The sequence below is a fragment of the Schistocerca nitens genome, chromosome 7, assembly GCF_023898315.1.
Source record: "Schistocerca nitens isolate TAMUIC-IGC-003100 chromosome 7, iqSchNite1.1, whole genome shotgun sequence".
NCBI classification, from domain to species: domain Eukaryota; kingdom Metazoa; phylum Arthropoda; class Insecta; order Orthoptera; family Acrididae; genus Schistocerca; species Schistocerca nitens.
In genome coordinates, this window is record NC_064620.1 from 633,864,006 (window position 1) to 633,883,761 (window position 19,756).

A 19,756-nucleotide genomic window follows, 5' to 3' on the forward strand; every position below is an offset into this window, starting at 1 on the left:
TTTAAGTGGTGTGTAAGTCTAGAGACCGATGACCTCAGGAGTCTGGTCCCTTAGGAATGCACACACAAACATACATACCATTCCAGGTTTGAAACTGGAACTTGAGTACTGAGATATTATGTACTTTCTGTTTAACTTCAGAAATATATATTACCATGTATTTGCCGTTGGAAAAGAGGTAGCGTGCACATTAAAGAGCCGCTTGTGGTATTGGCAGATGCGCCGACCCCGGATCGAAACCAGCTGGCGCTTTAATGTCGAGGACCGGTGTGACGGCCCAGGCAACCAGAATGTGTTTTTTAGGTAGTTTCACACATCGAACTAGGTGAATACTGGGCTGGCACCGAAGCACCGCCTCACTTACACGATTCCCAAACATTTAGTAAACCCCCACTCACTTTCACACGGATAACACTACCCATAGAAAGTTCCGGTAGACGTATTCTGTCTGGGGGGCGGGGGCGAGGGGGTATGGGAGGGGATGGGCCACCGTTTAGATTAACCACGGCAGGTCCACTGAATAAATGTGCCAACCCGGCGCCGATGTGGGGCAAGGGCACAGAAAGAGATGAGACAACTTTGTATACGTGCAAGAAACTTCACGACACAGGGAGGTTTTAAATAGAGTACTGGCCCCCTACGTGCTACCCTCGCTGTATCGCCTGGCGCGTTCGTTGTCCCTCTCGCTACAGGTCACGAACCCCCTTTTTAGAAGCGTTCGATTGTATCCGGGACGTGATGGTGCAACTCGTGTCTGCCCTCAAACTGAAACATTATCTCCAGCAGCTTTTTGACCTTTTGCTCATTGACATGCAGGCTTTGGGTTCGGTGTGTTAATACTGTCGAGTTGAGTGTCATCCCTTTGCATTACATACTGTACATTTTGGTAGACAAATCTGCTCTCTATCGCTGAAGTATGTCAGTGACATATTCATCTCCTTGTTTTGATGTATAAAATGCCTGAGCGATACAGATAGCCATACCGTAGGTGCAACCACAATGGAGCGGTATCTGTTGAGAAGCCAGAAAAACATGTGGAGCCTGAAAAGGGGCAGCAGCATTTTCAATAGTTTAGTGCCAACAGTCTGGATGATTGATTGATCTGGTTTTGTAACATCAACGAAAACGGCCTTGCTGTGCTGGTACTGCGAAAGGTTGAAAGCATGCGGAAACTACAGCTGTAATTTTTCCCGAGGACGTGCAGATCTTCTATATAGTTAAATGATGACAGCGCCCTCTCGAGTATAATATTCTGGAGGTAAATATTCCCCATTCGGATTTGCAGGTGAGGACCACTCAGGAGGACGTCGATATCAGGAGAAACATAAAACTGGCGTTCTACGGATCGGAGCACGGAATGTTAGGTCTCATAATCGTGTGGGCAGATCAGAAAATTTAAAAAGACAAACGGATAGATTGAAGTTAGATATAGTGGGGATTAGTGAAGTTTTGCGGCATTTGCATTTGAAGGAAGCCAAGCGAAGGGCTAAAGAAAAAAAAGGAAACAGGTCAAGTGCAAGTAGGACTGACGCACCGAGGGTTCAGCATAAAGCCCGTTTAAATATGTAGGTAGTTCATCCATAGAGGGAGTCGAGTATGACGGCGATTTGTGCCGGTATCTTAGCGGTCCTGGGAATTCCAAGCATGTACCAAAGCGTCTGCAGTAGTTCCTGAGACTAGACGAGAGATACAGAAGCAATGGAGCAAGGGACTTAAGTTTATATATGTATAGAGTGAGGATTTAATAAAATATTTTCGTTTACTATCTAGAACATGACTACAACTTACATTTTATGTTTCCCTGCAGTAATATTTCTCTGTTATGCTTTCGACGAATGATGACTGCAGTGTACGTTCTAAAGGCAAAACGATATTTTTGTATGATGTAGTTACCATTTAACAATTTCCTTTACTTGTACTGTGAAACCTCGGTTCTTGCTAAATTTCGTGATTCTAGGCCAACGGGAAATACCGTACAGGTTTCAGTGTGTGAGTTTGCGAGTGTCAAAAAATGGGCGTCAATGGCGGTATCTGCACTCGCTTAAAAACTTCAATTTTTTACTCCGCCAAGGGGCTGTAGACGTCAGTACGTGTCATAAATTACGACATGACAAGTCTATTCGTTCCTGATGAAAATGGTTTATAATAGTCGGTCAGACAGACAGACAACAAAATGATGCTACAAGGGTTCCGCTTTTACCGACTGAGCTACGGAACTCTACGAAAGCCGTTTGATGACTCGTTTTAATGAAATGCACCAGGCTGTAGCGATGGTGGTGGAACGCGCAGGAGCAGCTCTGTGAGACCGGCAGCGGCCGGCGAGCGCGCTGGAGTGCCGCAGCGCGCGGAGCCCACTGGACGGCTGCGGCCCTGGAGCTGGAGCTGGAGCTGGAAGCCGAGGCGGGCGACCGACTCTGCTCGAGCGAGCGCTTCGTCCACAGCTCTGGAGGCCCCCTGATGTTTCCTCCTGCCCCCTGCCCCGTCAAGCTTAGAAGGCGAGCGTCTGATATCGGGCTCCTCCTGTTAAAGTTGCCAAAACAGTGTCGTCCGAGACCGGTAACGAGTGCCTAAGGAAACCCCAAGTTCACCGACAAATGCGGGGTGTTGTGGCATCGGCTTTACACGAAAGAACGAGGTAACAGCGTGGGCGTTGCCTGTCGTAGTAGTTGGTGGTGTTCGTCTGGTCTGCAGTCGGGTCCTGAAACCTGACACAACATTTTGGCTTTCCGACTGGCCGCCATCTTCAGATGGTCGTTCCCTGTGTGCAGGACCGGACCGCTTCTCCCGCCCGCACGCGGGGCTTCATTCAGAATGCCGCTGACTGCCACCATTTGCGGCGGCACAAACGAGGCGGAAGACGAGCTGTTCGGCGGATTTAATTCTCTTCACGACCCCACTACCCGATGACTCTAAGTAACTTCTCTTTGACCTGTGAGGTAGATTTACAATTGCTCTCCAAGTCAATAACTAAAAGCGTTGTGCTACCTACCTACTTTCAGGAAGATAACATTCTGAGATCGACCACTGTACTACAATAAGTACACCGCTTATACAACGAAGAGCCAGAGAAACTGGTATGCCAGCCTAATCTCGTGTAGGTCCCGCGCGAGCGCGCAGAAGTGCCGCAACACGACGTGGCACGTACTCGACTAATGTCTGAAGTAGTGCTGAAGCGACCGACACCATAAACCCTGCAGGCTTGTCCACAAATCTGTAAGAGTACGAGGGGTGGAGATCTCTTCTCAACACCACGTTGTAAATCATCCCATTTATGCTCAATGATGTTTATGTCTCGGGACTTTGCTGGCCAGCGGAAGTGTTTAAACTCAGATCAGTGCTCCTAGAGCCGCTCCGTAGCAATTCTGGACGTGAGGGGCGCCGCATCGTCCTCATGGAATTGCCCGAGTGAGTGACCGCGTGGAGTGACCGCGCGGTTTAAGGAGCCATATCACGGATCGCGCGGCCCTTACCGCCGGACTTCCGAGTCCTCCCTCCGGCATGGGTGTGTGTGTGTGTTGTTCTTGGTATAAATTAGTTTAAGTAGTATGTAAGTCTAGGGACCGACGACCTCAGTGGTTTGGTCCCACAATTCTACGTTACAGAGCTTCCACCAGCCTGAACAGTCTCCTGCTGACATGCAGGCTCCGTGGGCCGATGAGCTTCTCTCCACACCCCTACACGTTCATCCACTCCAAACAATTTGAAACGAGACTTGCCCGACGTAGCAAAATGTCTCTAGTCCTCAACAGTCCAGTGTCGGTGTTGACGGGCCCAGGCGAGGAGTAAACCTTTGTGTCATGGAGTCATCAAGACTACACGAGTGGGCCTTCGACTCCGAAAGCCCATATCGATGATGTTTCGTTGAATGGTTCGCACGCTGACACTTGTCAATGGCTCAGGATTGAAATCTGCAGCAATTTGTGGGAGGGCTGCACTTCTGTCACGTTGAACGATTCTCTTCAGTCGTCGTTGGCACCGCTCTTGCAGGATGTTTTTCCGGCCGCAGCGATGTAGGAGATTTTATGTTTTACTGGTTTCCTGATATTGACAGGACACTCGTGAAATGTTTGTAGGGGAAAATCCCCACTTCATTGCTACCTCGGAGATACTGTGTCGTATCGCCCGTGCGCCGACTATAACACAGCGTTCACACTTAATTAAATCTTGATAACCTACCATTGAGCAGCAGTAACCAATCTAACAACTCCGCCAGACACTTGTTGTTATGTGTGTTGCCGACGGCAGCGCCGTATTCTGCCTGTTTACATCTCTCTCTATTTTAATACACCAATTTCTTTGGAGCTTCAGTGAAGTTCCTGGACCACCTGCACCTGGCCCCTAGCGACTCCAGATCAGAATCTCTCCGCAACAAGACAGAAATACACTCCAGCGACAATGAGGGAAAAACTCAGACAAAAACACCGCTCTCAAATGGAATAAACTGGCTTCAACTGAACCTAGTCAAATGCTTCACCTGTAGTTAGATAATGGCTCCACGCTTTGCTACGAGGCCAAGGCCACGATAACTAACACCGACACTCTCCACGAAAAACAGTCAAGTACCTAGGCAGAATTCCACGCCTCTCCACAGGAGAGCGCTTCGAATATTTTTCAGCCTTGTAGTACTGGAAAAACAACTTCCTTGACGACGAAGAATCACTCCGAAAAAATAAGGACTTTGAAACTTCATAAAACGCCGCCCTACATGGTCCTCCTTATTGCCACAATGAGTGAGGCCTATTCGTCCACTTCGTGAACCAAACTTTATGACTTTCAGCCCTTTTACATGAACAGCCTCAGCCAAAGAATACAGGCGTTTCGTGAGGTGTCATTTGAGCTGTCTAGCATACCCGTAAGTCCGATTTCTGATGACCTAGACAGAAAGGAAACTTCCCATAAGATCATGTATTGTCGTGGTCTTCAGTCCTGAGACTGGTCTGATGCAGCTCTCCATGCTACTCTATCCTGTGCAAGCTTCTTCATCTCCCAGTACCTACTGCAACCTACACCCTTCTGAATCTGCTTAGTGTATTCATCACTTGGTCTCCCTCTACGATTTTTACCCTCCACACTGCCCACCAATACTAAATTTGTGATCCCTTGATGCCTCAGAATATGCCCTATGAACCGATCCCTTCTTCTAGTCAAGTTGTGCCACAAACTCCTCTTCTCCCCAATCCTATTCAATACCTCCTCATTAGTTATGTGATCTACTCATCTAATCTTCAGCATACATGCAAATGTAAGAGAAACAATTTCTCACGATGCGTAATGTATTCTTAAATGAAAATTTCTTAAGCATGATGTATGGGTATCATTCCTCATCCGGATATATTCAAAATAAAACTAACGGCCACTATAACAATTTTGTTTTTATTCGAGTCCTCCTTTGGACATGGGTGTGTGTGTTTGTCCTTAGGATTATTTAGGTTAAATAGTGTGTAAGCTTAGGGACTGATGACCTTAGCAGCTAAGCGCCATAAGATTTCACACACATTTGAACAGTCCTTCAAAGTAGTCACCAGCGTTGTGGAGAACCCGTTGCTAGCGATGTGGAAGGCGTAGTATACCGTTAGCAGAGCCTGTTCTGTTGATGGTACGACTGGAGCGGTCTACTGCCTGTCGAATTTCTGGAACAGTTCTGAAGCGAATGCCACGAAGCCAAAACTGAAACTGCAATCCAACGAATGGCGTTATTATGGGTCACCGCGAAAGTCGAAAGTGCGTCAGAGCCCCAGTATGGTGAAAGTTATGGTGATTCTCGTGTACGGCTGTGACGGTGTTATCATAACGCATTACGTTCCTCCACGGCACACCGTCAATGCACAGTATTATTGTTCGTTTTTGGACCATCACCTGCGACTAGTTTTGCGAAAGAAGCGGCGACACTTTCTGCGCAACCCACCCATCAGTTTGTACGGGAGCATACTGAGCAAGCTGTGGGTGCTCTGTCGGTCGATGGGGCTGGGATGTACTGTACCACCCACCGTACTCCCCGGACTTGAGTGTTTGTGACTTTGATTACACTGTCCGCGGAGCTACGAGCATAGTTTATTGTGTTATTATCCAAGGAGCTACAGCAAAAAGATTTCCATTTTTTAAATGGAACAATGGTTGTTTATGTCATGCACTGGAATCAGTAACACCAGCTGTGCATAGACCAACTTAAATTACATTCCTGTCACTTTTAGTTTGGGAGCTACAACCCTTCAAAGTTTCAGGGGCAGATACCACACACGGTGCGCATAACGCAATGCGCCTTCTAAATGCGGTGCGGCCGAGTTGTAACGTCGCCGGTGTCACGGGGCGAGAGGCTCCCTCGATGCGCTGTGAGACTGCCGACTGTCGCCGCACACGGCCGCATACCCGACACTTCGAGCCACACAAACAAACGGGGCTCAATATACCACAGTTACTGACTTCGGATGAGGATGGCATACACGAATAACGAGTACGTTGACATGTTGCTGATGCCCGGCGAGTGCCGACACGATGCCACTGAAGCAGCCTCGAGATATCCTAGGCGAAGAGCTCCTGCAGCCATTACGTTCTAACGGGCCGAACAACGACTTCGGGAAACAGGCAGCTCGGTAATGCGCCGCAGTAACAGACGAAGAACTGCAAGAAGTGAGGAGACGGAGGTGTTTGTTTTAGCTGCAGTACACCACGATCCTCATGTCAGCTTATGAGCCGTTGCTGCAGTCGCTGGTGTCAGTCTCACATCTGTGTGGCGTGTAGTGCACGGCCGCAGGTTTCACCCGTACCGCCTGTCACTGACCCAGGAGCTGCATGGGAGCGATTTCCGTGCGAGAGTCACATTCTGTGAATGGGCCATGCGTGATTTCACGCTGGAGTCTTTACAAGGTATTATGTTCTCTGATGAGTCCGGGTTCACAAATTATGGTGCAGTGAATCGCATAACGCGCACTACTGGGCCCCAGACAATCTTCGGTGGGTACGAGCTGTCGACCGTCAACGTAGGTTGTCTATTAATGTATGGTGTGGAATCCTCGGGCACGAAATCATCGGTGCACACTACTTCCCAGGTACACTGACAGGTGAGTTATATCGTTCGTTTATAGTGGACAGTTTGGGCGGTCTCCTTGAACACGTGTGTCTACACACGAGAGCCCATATGTGGATGCAGCACGATGGTCACCCAGGCCATTCTGCGCGTGCTGTTGTGGAAGAACTAAACAACAGGTTTGCAGGAAGGTGGTTGGGGCGCCACGGTCCTCATTCGTGGGCCGCAAGGTCTCCCGATTTAACACCATTAGATTTATTTTTGTGGGGATGTCTGAAGGATCGTGTTTCTGTCACTGAGACCACATCCACAGATGATCTGAAACTGCACATCGAGGACGCATGTTGCTCCGTGTCACCGACGATCTTACATCTCGTTCCCAGACCCTTTAGAAGGCGCACTGCATTGTGCATTCAGGAACATGGACACACATTTAAACATCTCATTTAAAAAAACTTCCTACCGCTAGAACATCCATCACCCACTACACAGCCAAGTATTGTGTACAGCGTGTGGTATCTGCCCCTGAAACTTTGAAGGATGGTAGCTCTCAAACTAAAAGTGATAGGAATGTAATTTAAATTGATGTATACACAGCTGGTGTTACTGATTCCAGTGCATGATAGAAACAACTATTGTTCCATTTCAAAAATTACATCTTTTTGCTGTAACTCTTTGGATAATAACACAATAAACTATGTTCGTAGCTCTGCGGACAGTGTAACGTTTATAATGGTGACCTACCGCAATAAATATTTCGTCGCCTATCACTTCGTGACTTACAGAGGCAAACACATTTAGCGAAACACCCTATATATATCGCTATTTCGACTGCAAAATAACTACAGTGGATCTAAAATGTATACTGGTAATGGCAAGAAAATACTTCTGAAGAACAGAAATTTGTTAACATCGAATATAGACTTAGGTGTTAGAAAATATTTGTATGGAGTGTAGACATAAACAGAAGTAAAACGTGGATGATAAACAGTGTAGACAAGAAGAGAATAGAAGCTTTTGAAATGTGATGCTATGGAAGAATACTGAAGATTAGATCTGTAGATCATGTAGCTAATGAGGAGGTACTGAGTAGAAATGGGGAGAAAAGAAATTTGTGGTACAACCTGGCTAGAAGACGGGATTGGTTGATAGGACACGTTACTAATTTAGTATAGAAGGGAATCGTAGGGGGTAAAAATGATATAGGGAAACCAAGAGATGAATACGGTAAGCAGATTCAGGACGTAAGTTGCAGCAGTTATTCGAAGATCAAGATGCTTGTACAGGATCACAGGCTAGAGTAGCACGGAGAGCTGCATCGAACCAGTTTTCTGACCGAAGACCACAACAAGAACTGAAGTAATTACTGTGCACCAATCAGAGGCCCTCTTACACGGATTTACACAAACATTCGTGCACGGTGTGGCCACGACCGATGGCCTGTCGCACTGTCTAAAACACTTGAGGTTTCCACCGGGCTTTCAGATCTCATCTCGCAAAAGGGGATTCCTTCCAGCGTGTGACACAGTTCAGTGTAATGGAACGGGGGCGACTGCCCTGTGCGACTGCGACTCTCCCATTCAGTACCTGCCTTTCACTGCTGTACGTGTTGATCACCCTGTGGTTCTTCTAAGTTCATTTCGCTGCCACAAGCCAGCTAAGGAAAGCCCCCAAGGTTGCAGAAAATGACAGGTTTCCCTCACTGTAATTAAAGGAAAGGAGAAGAAGAAGTAATTAGCAGTCCCTTCATTGGCAATAGTGAATACTGTCTGTAGTTATCATACACCGTTAAAGATTATACTGTACTGACTACTGGCAAGTGTATAGTACATTATAAGAAATGTTTGCGTGGCTGTTTGGTCATAAAGTGCCACATAACGGTTTACAATGGCCGTCTGGCGCTAACGTGGTCGCAATCGGGAGCTGCTCCTCGACAGGACTTTAAGAGTCCTGACTCTCTAACAGTAATGCGTCCACCACAGCCCACTTTGAGGGACTGGGGAGAGGGAGAGCAGCCCCTCACCTCCAGACAGCAGAAAACTTGCTTCACACGCGCACGAACCGGGAATTACATTGTCGTTGCTTTTTTTAGTTTTTTTTTTGCTCCGTTTAAAAGAATATCGTGCGCTGTGCACAGAAAAATTAATAATAATTTTCATTCTGAGTCTTGACTGCATAAAGCATTCCGATTTGCCTCTCTTTCTAGGGGGGGACTGTAAACTGATTGAGACGAAGGAGATTGACAGGCGCTGCTGCACACAAAGAGAAAGAGCTTATAATTAGAGTATTCGTATACTAGAAGCAGGATGTTCCACCTTGCGAACATCAGCCCTCACAACGTAGGCCAACTGTTGCAATCGAGAATCACTGCAGACACAGGCGCCGACTGAGGGGGCTCTGGGCTACTCAAAAATTCGTTTGGGGGGGGGGGGGGCAGAGCCCCCCAATAGCTTAAGGAAATTATCAGTTATATTATTCTTGGGAAAAGCACAAAATTATATTGGAATTTTTTTTCCCTTGTTTGACGATAGTCACCTTTTAAATACATTCAGTAATGAGTTAAATAATTATTACGGTAGTAAGCAGGTTCACTGAAGCGAGTGGTGTGAATCACGATAGTGTTGCGATGCTTAGAATTTGTCCCGGTGCGCGAACCTTCGGGTAAAGTGTGGCGGCGGCGGGCCTGCGCTGCGGCCGCGGCGACATCAAAAGGACTGCAGCAGAGGCGCCTCGCGTCGCCTTGACGCTTCGATGCACTGCGACGCCGCGGCTATATGGAGCAGTGATTCAGTGTGGATAGTTTCCTTCAGTGCATGCTGCTGACGTGTTTAGCGTTCCGACTTTTTTAGTGTTCCGACTTTTTATGTTTTATGCTTTTAAAGATTGTTTAGGATTTATTTAAATATAATTTCAGTTTTTTCAGAGCTATATATTCACTGCTTTGTAATAGTCTATAATCACGATTATTACCGTAAATTAAATTAGCTTTTTACGAAAATACCGTTCGTGTTTATGTTTTGTTTCTTTTTTCAAAGCCAAAAAACGTGCCAGGCTTGTCGAGTTTCCCGGAGTGTCGAGTTATCGAGAGTCCAATTTTCTATGTTCCAATGTTGATCATATGACTCTAAAATGCTTAAAAAACTTTAAAACTAACCATTTTTCATCTAAAATTTAGAAAATTTCCCTGAACAAGACCCTCAGTATGCCCCCCCCCCCCCCACCAAATATTTTTTATAAGTCGGCGCCCCTGACTGCAGACAGGCATAAGTAAAACAGTGACACTTAAAGGGAACTAGGTATTGTTAATAAGTTACTGAGATACTGATTACAGAGTGGTGGCCAGCGTCACGATACGATGAAAGGCAAAATCAGCCTCCACACTGCAGAAACTGCTAGCGAGAGCTTTCTAGAGAACACAGAGATATCACAGCAGCTTCAGAGAGATCGTTACACTCGACAGAGTTCTATAGAAGGGACAAGGGAGAGGACGAGAAAGGGGGGGGGGGGCTAAGCTTGCGACGTCTTCTTACCGCATGGCAAGATCAAAGGTCGCATGTAGCTTTCAGTTTCTAGCAGGCTGGTTCAACAATTTCGCCCGAAACCATTGCTCGTGCTGTGTTAAAACGGTGACGCTTTGTGGTGAAGATCATTACGCCTCTGTCCAAGGAAATAACAGCTTCACTGTTACGGGACTGTAGCTGGTGACTACCTCGAGCCACGAGTGATGACCGTTGGCTACTTGCAAACCGCGATGTCTGAACGAGAAGAACGTGGCCAAGTTGGCCGCGTCCTGTAATTTATAACCTCGGAGTGATTAGTCTCCAGTAAGCTTAAGATGCCAAAAAATACATATTCTGTCCACTGCCCACAAAGTCAGCGGCCATGGACATACAAAGCTGATAATGTCAACCCCTCAGAAAACAAGCGTGCTGTAGAAGGCGTTACTATAGCGAGTTGGCGCTTTAAACAAAAATAAGGCGCTCAATTTTCAGGGAATTCAAATGCTGGTGGCCATTTTGCAGAAGCTGCTGAGTTCTCTCATGATGATCGTATCATTGATCAGCTTCCGGCATACTGTTCAGAGGTATGTATCCAACCTGGCTATTATCGTATCCCCACTCCCCCACTTTTATTTGAGAGGGAAATCAGCACGTAAGGTTATAAAGACTGTGAAGTAAATTTTACATTAACAAAACCAGACGAGTACCAGTAGGACTAGCGCTCAGAGGGTTACGTACAAACTGTAATACACCGACGGAAAAAAAATCGCAACACGACGAAGGAGTTGTGCGACGGAACAAAACGTGGTAGGCGTATTTTACATCTGGAAGATGACGTCTATTCAAATTTCGCACCAGTCGCACAAAAAGGGCGCTAGTAGCGCCACTATAAGGATGCAAATGAGGTTTGCTTTAAATACGCGGTGTAACGGTCGAGAGCGTTACTTACCTTTGAGACTGGACATTGTGAGTGGATGTTGTATGTATGTATGTATTGAACTGAGGACCTGGAAACGACGGAGAGGCTTCGTCCCCGCCGTAGCCCTCAGTGGTACACAACCCCACACCTGGATACAGCAGTCCACTCACCCCGCCGCCGCCTCACACCAAACTCAGGGTTATTGTGCGGTTCGGCCCCTCGGTAGACCCCCCGGGGAAGTCTCATTCCAGACGAGTGTAACGCCAATGTTTGCGTGGAAGAGTAATTATGGTGTACGCGTACGTGGAGACAATGTTTGCGCAGCAATCTCCGACATAGTGTAATTGAGGCGGAATATGGGGAACCAACCCGCATTCGCCGAGGTAGATGGAAAACCGCCTTAAAAACCATCCACAGGCTGGCCGGCTCACCGGACCTCGACCGGCCGAACCGCGCGACTGCTACGGTCGCAGCTTCGAATCCTGCCTCGGGCATGGATGTGTGTGATGTCCTTAGGTTGGTTAGGTTTAAGTAGTTCTAAGTTCTAGGGGACTGATGACCTCAGACGTTAAGTCCCATAGTTCTCAGAGCCATTTGAACCATTTTTGAACCATCATCATAAACATCATTCCCGCCCTTTTTATTGCTCATGAAAACCACACATTGCATACTGTACCACCATACAGCGAAACCTTCAGAGGTGGTGGTGGTCCAGACTGCTGTACACACCGGTACCTCCAATACCCAGTAGCACGTCCTCTTACATTGATGCATGCCTGTATTCGTCGTGGCATACTATCCACAAGTTCATCAAGGCGCTTTTGGTCGAGATTGTCCCACTCCTCAGCGGCGATTCGGCGTAGATCCCTCAGAGTGGTTGGAGGGTGACGTCGTCCATAAACAGCCCTTTTCAATCTATACCAGGCGTGTTCGATAATGTTCATGTCTGGAGAACATGCTGGCCACTCTAGTCGAGCGATGTCGTATTCCTGAAGAAATCAGTCACAAGATGTGCACGGTGGTGGCGCGAATTGTCGTGCATGAAGACTAATGCCTCGCCAATATGCTGCCGATACGGTTGCACTATCGGTCGGGGGATGGCATTCACGTATCGTACAGCCGTTACGGCGCCTTCCATAACCACCAGCGGCGTACGTCGGCCCCACATAATGCCACCCCAAAACATGTTGTACTCGCTAGACAGTGTGTCTAAGGCGTTGAGCCCGACTGGGTTGCCTCCAAACACGTCTCCAGGAATTGTTTGGTTGAAGGCATATGCAACACTCATCGGTGAAGAGAACTTCATGCCAATCCTGAGCGGTCCATTCGGCATGTTGTTGGGCCCATCTGTACCGCACTGCATGGTGTCGTGGTTGCAAAGATGTACCTCGCCGTGGACGGCGGGAATGAAGTTGCGCGTCATGCAGCCTATTGCGCACAGTTTGAGACGTAACACGACATCCTGCGGCTGCACGAAAAGCATTATTCAGCACGGTGGTGTTGGTGTCAGGGTTCCTCCGAGCAATAACCCTTAGGTAGCGGTAATTCACTGCAGTAGCAGCCCTTGGCCGGCCTGAGCGAGGCAGTTGCTGACTCTCCGTGACTCCTTCACGTCCGAACAACATCGCTTTGGTTCACTTGGAAACTTCTCTTGTTGAGAGCCCTTGCTTGTACAAAGTAACAATGTGGACGTGATCGAACTGCGGTACTGACTATCTAGACGTGGCTGAACTACAGACAACACGAGCCGTGTACGTCCTTCCTGGAGGAATGACTGGAAGTGATTGGCTGTCGGACCCCATCCGTCTAATAGGCGCTGCTCATGCACTGTTGTTTACATCTTTGGGCGGATTTAGTTACATCTCTGAACAGTCAAATCGAGTGTGTCTGTGATACTATATCCACAGTCAAAGTCAATCTTCAGGAGGTCTCGGAACCGGGTTGATGCTAAACTGTTTTTGATATGTGTATTTCAATTATCTCATCTACGTAATCTTTAGCGGAATTCGATGAAAGATAACTGTTAAATTGGCAAGGTGTTACAAGTTAGGGTGCCGACGCACTTTCGTGATCTTTCGTGGGAGCTGCCACTGAGTGTCACAGTGTGTTACCAGATGGTGAAGCTCAAGCCAAAATGTATAAATGAAGAGTAAGCCATACCGGAGGAGACTGATAAATTAGGCAGGGGAGGAACAGTATAGGAAAGGAATGGCAGCGCCGAGGAGCGAGAACGGAGAGCAGCGCTCACCTGGAGCACGCTGGCGCCGATGGAGGCGTTCTCGGCGACCGAGGCGCTGTACTGCCGGGGGTCGAACACGGGGCTGTTGTCGTTCTCGTCGAGCACGCGCACGCGCAGCGGCGCGCGCGTCGCCAGCGGCGGCTGCCCGCGGTCCCGCGCCTCCACCCACAGCTCGTAGAGGGCGCGCGTCTCGCGGTCCAGCCGGCCCGTCACCCGCACCTGCAAGCGCCCAGGAACACATACAGGCAGGACTCTGCAAACCATCCACTGCTGAAACTTCCGAGAAATACTGCAAACGCCTCCAATCGCGACAAACGCGCACTAGCCGTATTTTTAGATATCGGGCAGCTTTCTATAAATTCTTTCTAATTTAATCAGAATCGTAAAAGAATAACTATCTGAAAGGCAGTGCAGAGTACGTGTAGGGACCAAAACGTCCGACTGTTTCACGCCAGAAGCAGGAGCACCACTTCCTCACTCCGCCGAGCCAGGTAGGGCCAGAGCTGTACGCGGGCCGGCGACACGGCGCGCTGTGTGGTCACAAACCGCACGGACGGGCCGAGCTGCTCAGCCCGACTACAAGGAGGGCTCACTAAAGAGAAGAAAGTCGGCTCCAAGAAACACTCAAACGATTTTGTTCCGGCACAGAGGCCTCAGCAAGAAGAAGAATCGTGATATCTGAGACACACGACTTTCCCTGTGTGGAACCGCACTGCAGCTCGGTGAAAATTCGAGAGACCTAAGACTACACTATCATTAGCACGTAAGTTGGAAAACACACGAGCACTACATACTAAATAAGATCAGGAAGAGACAGGGACCAGTCAGATAAGAATAAAAAAAATTCATGGATCCAGTGCCACGCCAGTTATCGAGTACGTTCCCGCAGCACTGGGAGGGGATAAAATGTCAGAAAAACGACACGACCTTCCCTCCCACACACACACACACACACACAGAGAGAGAGAAAGAGAGCGAGGGAAAGAGGGAGAGGGGAAGGGAACAGAGAATTAGAGAAAGACAGAGAGAGGGAGAGGGGAAGGGAACAGAGAATTAGAGAAAGAGAGAGAGAGAGAGAGAGAGAGAGAGAGAGAGAGAGAGAGAGAAGGCTACTTCTAAGCTTCATTTCTACAACTCCATGATAGGACCCCATACATTGAAGTGTGTGTGACACAAAAATAGCTTCCTTACAGATACTACTTGTCAGAAAAGAAACACAATGAACGAACTCTAGAATAACAAAGACATAGACATACACACTGTAGCAAGCAGCCCTGCACAAAGCACAGCAAATTGTAAATAAGTATAATATAAAACTCACAAATAGATACGACAACGGCACTACGATATTTGAAACGAAAAGAAGACAGATTAGAATACAAAAGTAACAACAAGCCTCTCACACAGCAGAGGAAATCATAAAATGATTTACATCACACAAAACTGTCAACAAAGCAAACATCAACATATTATAAACTAGCTGAGTACCTGGTGTTGCCAGGGTATCTGTTTATTCCAGTTAGCTGTAAGCCCATCTCCTCCACATCTCTGTCCCTCTCCTCCATCCCCCTCATTCGCCTCTCCCTCCATATCCATCGTCCTGCGTCCTCCTGCCCATGCCCATCTTCTTCATTCCTCTCTCCATCTCCTTCATCCTCCTCTCCATGTCCATCTCCTCTGTCCGTCTCTCACTCTGTCATTTCCTCCATGCCCCTCTCTCTTTCCATGTGTCCCTACCTCTCTCTCCATTTTCTCCACCCCATCTCCATCTCCCCCATCCCTCTCTCTCTGTTCATCTCCTGTGAACTCCCTATCTCCTCTGTCCCCCCTCTCTCCTCCTCACCTCCATTCTTCTCTCCCTCATCATCTGCTCTGTCCCTCTCTCTCTCCATTCGTCTCCTCCTCTCCTCCATCCCCATTTCTCTGTCCCTCACCTCTGTCCCTCTCTCTGTCCATCTCTTCCACCCCCCCTCCCCCTCCAACTCCTTTGCCCTCCTCTCCATTTCCATCTCCTCGGTTCCTATATCTCTGTCTGTCTCCTCCATCCCCCCTCTCCCTCCAGCTCCTCTGTCCTGCCCCTCACTCCCCATCTAGCTGTCCGTCTCGTCTGAGCCTATTTCTCTGTCCATCTCATCCATCCCCCCTCTCTCTCCCCATCTAGCTGTCTGTCTCGTCTGAGCCTATTTCTCTGTCCATCTCATCCATCCCCCCTCTCTCTCCATCTCCATCATCCCCCTCTCCCTGTCCATCTCCTCCTCTCCTCCAACCCCATCACTCTATCCAACTCTTCTGCCCCCCCCTCTCTCTCTCTGTCAGTCTCCCCCATCCCCCACCCTCTTTGCATCTCCTGTCCCCCTCTCCATATTCTTCCCACACATCCTTCGCTCTCTGTCCATCTCCTCTGTCCATCTCTCACCATTTCCTCTGTCCATCTCTCCATCTCCTCTCTCCCTCTCTGTCTGTCCATTATCCCCCCTCTCTCTCCATCACCTCTGTCTGCCTCTCTCTCCCCCTCTCCATATCCATGTCCTCTCCATCTCCTGAGTCCCCCCTTTCTCTCCTTCTCTGCTGTCCCTCTCTCTCTGTCCATCACCTCTCTTCCCCGCTCTCTGTCCATCACCTTCTCCCCCCTCTCTCTCCATACTTTCATCCCACCTGACCCCTGTGCCTTCCCAGCTCCTCCACTTTCGTTTCTTTGTGTACCTTTTTCTCCCCCTCTGTCCACTTGTTCCTGCCACTCACCGGCTGTTGCCCCTCTCTCTGTCCACTCCTTCTCCCCTTCCTCCTATCCATCTCCTCCTGCCGCTTCTTTCTGTCCATTTCCTCCTTCCACCTCTTGTATCTACATCTCCTGCAACCCCACTTCATTAGGAGGTTGCTAGTTCTTACCGTCACAGTTTTTCCTTCAGATAGTAAGAAAGATGTGTACTGAGTTTGCCTGAAATCGGTCGAGTTGTTCAGGAGAAGATGCGGAACCTTTAGATATACCGGGTGATCAAAAAGTCAGTATAAATTTGAAAACTGAATAAATCACGGAATAATGTAGATAGAGAGGTACAAATTGACACACATGCTTGGAATGACATGGGGTTTTATTATAACAAAAAAAAAAATACAAAAGTTCAAAAAATATCCGACAGATGGCGCTTCATCTGATCAGAATAACAATAATTAGCATAACAAAGTAAGACAAAACAAAGATGATGTTCTTTACAGGAAATGCTCAATATGTCCACCATCATTCCTCAACATTAGCTGTAGTCGAGGAATAATGTTGTGAACAGCACTGTGAAGCATATCCGGAGTTATGGTGAGGCATTGGCGTCGGATGTTGTCTTTCAGCATCCCTAGAGACGTCGGTCGATCACGATACACTTGCGACTTCAGGTAACCCCAAAGCCAATAATCGCACGGACTGAGGTCTGGTGATCTGGGAGGCCAAGCATGACGAAAGTGGCGGCTGAGCACACGATCATCACCAAACGACACGCGCAAGAGATCTTTCACGCGTCTAGCAATACTTTTTTTGTTTTTTGTTTTTTTTTGTTCTAATAAAACCCCATGTCATTCCAGGCATGTGTGTCAATTTTTACCTCTCTATCTACATTATTCCGTGGTTTATTAAGTTTTCAAATTTATACTGACTTTTTGATCACCTGGTATATACACCCATATATCTACTTTTATCAAATGTTGGTTGGTTGCTTTGGGAGAGGGGACCAAACACTGAGGTCTTCAGTCCCATCGGGGAAGGAAGCTGGCTGTGCCCTTTCAAAGGAACCATCCCAGCATTTGCCAGAAGAGATTTACGCAAATCACAAGAAACCTAAATTAGGATAGCCAGTCGCGGATTTTAACCGTAGTCCTCTGGAATGCGAATGCAGTGTGCTAACCACCCAAGCACCTCGCTCGATTTTTATCATATGTATGGATTCCAGTTCCAAAGAAAGATGTGCGACAGGTGTGAATTTTACTGAATTATCAGTTTAATAACACGAGGCTACAAAATACTAACACGAATTTTATTACAGAATAATGGAAAAACTGGTAGAAGCTGTCCTCGGGGAACATCAGTTTGAATTCTGGAGAAATGTAGGAACATGTGAGGCAATAATGATCCTACGATTTCTCTTAGGAGACAGGTTAAGGAAAGCGAAACCTATTTTCATAGGTTTTTTTAGACTTGGAGGAAGCTTTGACAACGTTGACTGGAATACTCTGAAATTCTGAAGGGAACAGGGGCAAAATACAGGGAGAGGAAGGCTAACTAGAATTAGTATAGGAACTGTGTGAGAGTATTAAGAGTGGAGGGGCGTGAAAGGGAACAGAGACTGAGAAGAGAGTGAGACATTGTTGTAGCTTATCCCTGATGTTATTCAATCTGTACATTGAGCAATCAGTAAAGGAAACGAAATAAAAATGCGGAACAGCGAATAGAGTCCACGGAGAAGGAAAAGAAACTCTGAGGTTTACCGATGGCATTGCAGTTCTATCAGAGACACCGAAGAAGTTGGGAAATCAGTTGAACGGAATGGAAAATGTCTTCAGAGGAGAATATAAGATGAACGCCGATAAAAGAAAAACAAATTTAATGGAATGTAATCGATTTAAATCGAGAAAATATGAGGGAATTAGATTAGGAAACGGAACACTTAAAGTAGTAGATAGGTTTTGCTATTTGGCCAGTAAAATAACTGATGACGGCTGAAGTAGAGAGGATGTAAAATGTAGTCTGGAAATATCAAGAAAAGAGTTTCTGGAGAAGACAAATTTGCTAACACTGAATATCGATTTAATTGTTAGGAAGTCTTTTCTGAAAGTAGCCTATTTGTACGGAGTGTAGCCATATGTGGAAGTGAAACATGGACGATAAACGGTGTAGACAAGAAGAGAATAGAAGTTTTCGAAACGTGATGCTACAGAACAATGCTGAAGATTTTACGGGTAGATCACGTAACTAATGAGGAGGTGCTGAATAGAACTGGGAAGAAAAGAAATTTGTGGCACAACTTGAAGAAGGGATCGGTTGGTAGGACACATGAGACATGACGGGATCACCAATTTGGTACTGGAGAGGTGTGTGTGTGATTGGGGGGCAGATCGTAGAGGTAGACCAAGAGATGAAGACGGTAAGGAGATTCAGAAGGATGTAGGAAACGACGAAGGTGCTTGCTGAGAGTAGAGTACCACGGAGAGGTGCATTAAAAGAGACTGGAGACAACAATAGCAACAATAACATTGATTACAAGAAATTTCATGTACGAGGGTTGTTCAAGATGTAAGGTGACTTTTGAAATTGCGCGGGCAACGTACATTCGATTATCGATTTTTTTTTGTTATGTGAGTACGCATGACCCGAACATATGTTCACAGTAAGTGTACAGCATATTTCGTTTGTTTTTGACAGCAATGGAGCAAAGAATTTGCATCAAATTTTGTGTGAAAAATGGAATCAAGTGCTCTAAAACACTTGAAATGTTGAGAATGGTTTAGGTTAGGTTACGGTGGGTCTGCTGTTAGTAAAAAATGTTTACAAGTGGTACAAGCTGCCGAGAAGATGACAATGACGAACCTCGCTCTGGACGCGCCAGCACATCAACAGAAGATAACGTCGAAGCTGTGAAGAAAATTTTGGAAAATCGTCGAAATACCGTAAGAGAGGTTGCTGAGGATGTTGGGATATCAGTCGGCTCGTGTCGTGCAATTTTTTCGGATGTTTTGGGCACGAGAGGTGTGTCAGCGAAACTTGCTGCAAAACTTTCTCAATTTTGATCAGAAGAACTGTCGCACGAGCACCGCTCAGGAGCTCTCGAATGACGATGATGACACTGATTTGCTCAAAAGGGTCATAACTGGTGACGAAACACGAGTTTACGGTTATGACGTCGAAGCCAAAGCCCAGTCGTCCGAATGGAAGCATCCCGGAGAGCCGAGACCGAAGAAAAGCGCTGCAAGTTCGATTAAATGTCAAAGTTTTGCTCACTGTTTTATTCAATTACCGTGGCGTTGTGCAAAATGAAGTTTTGCCTCGTGGTCGTACGGTCAGTAAGGAGTATTACCTTGACGTTATGCGC

General features: G+C 47.2%; 1 protein-coding gene across 1 annotated transcript in view; it reads right to left on the bottom strand.

Moving 5' to 3' along the window:
• The window catches only part of LOC126195803 (cadherin-related tumor suppressor-like), a gene marked incomplete at its 5' end in the record, with an annotated part of 496,439 nt that overhangs the window by 286,380 nt on the left and 190,303 nt on the right, over positions 1-19,756 (bottom strand). Inside the window, one exon of the mRNA XM_049934438.1 lies at positions 13,692-13,901. Coding sequence (XP_049790395.1) covers positions 13,692-13,901 — 210 coding nt within the window. The remainder of the gene's footprint in view (positions 1-13,691; positions 13,902-19,756) is intronic.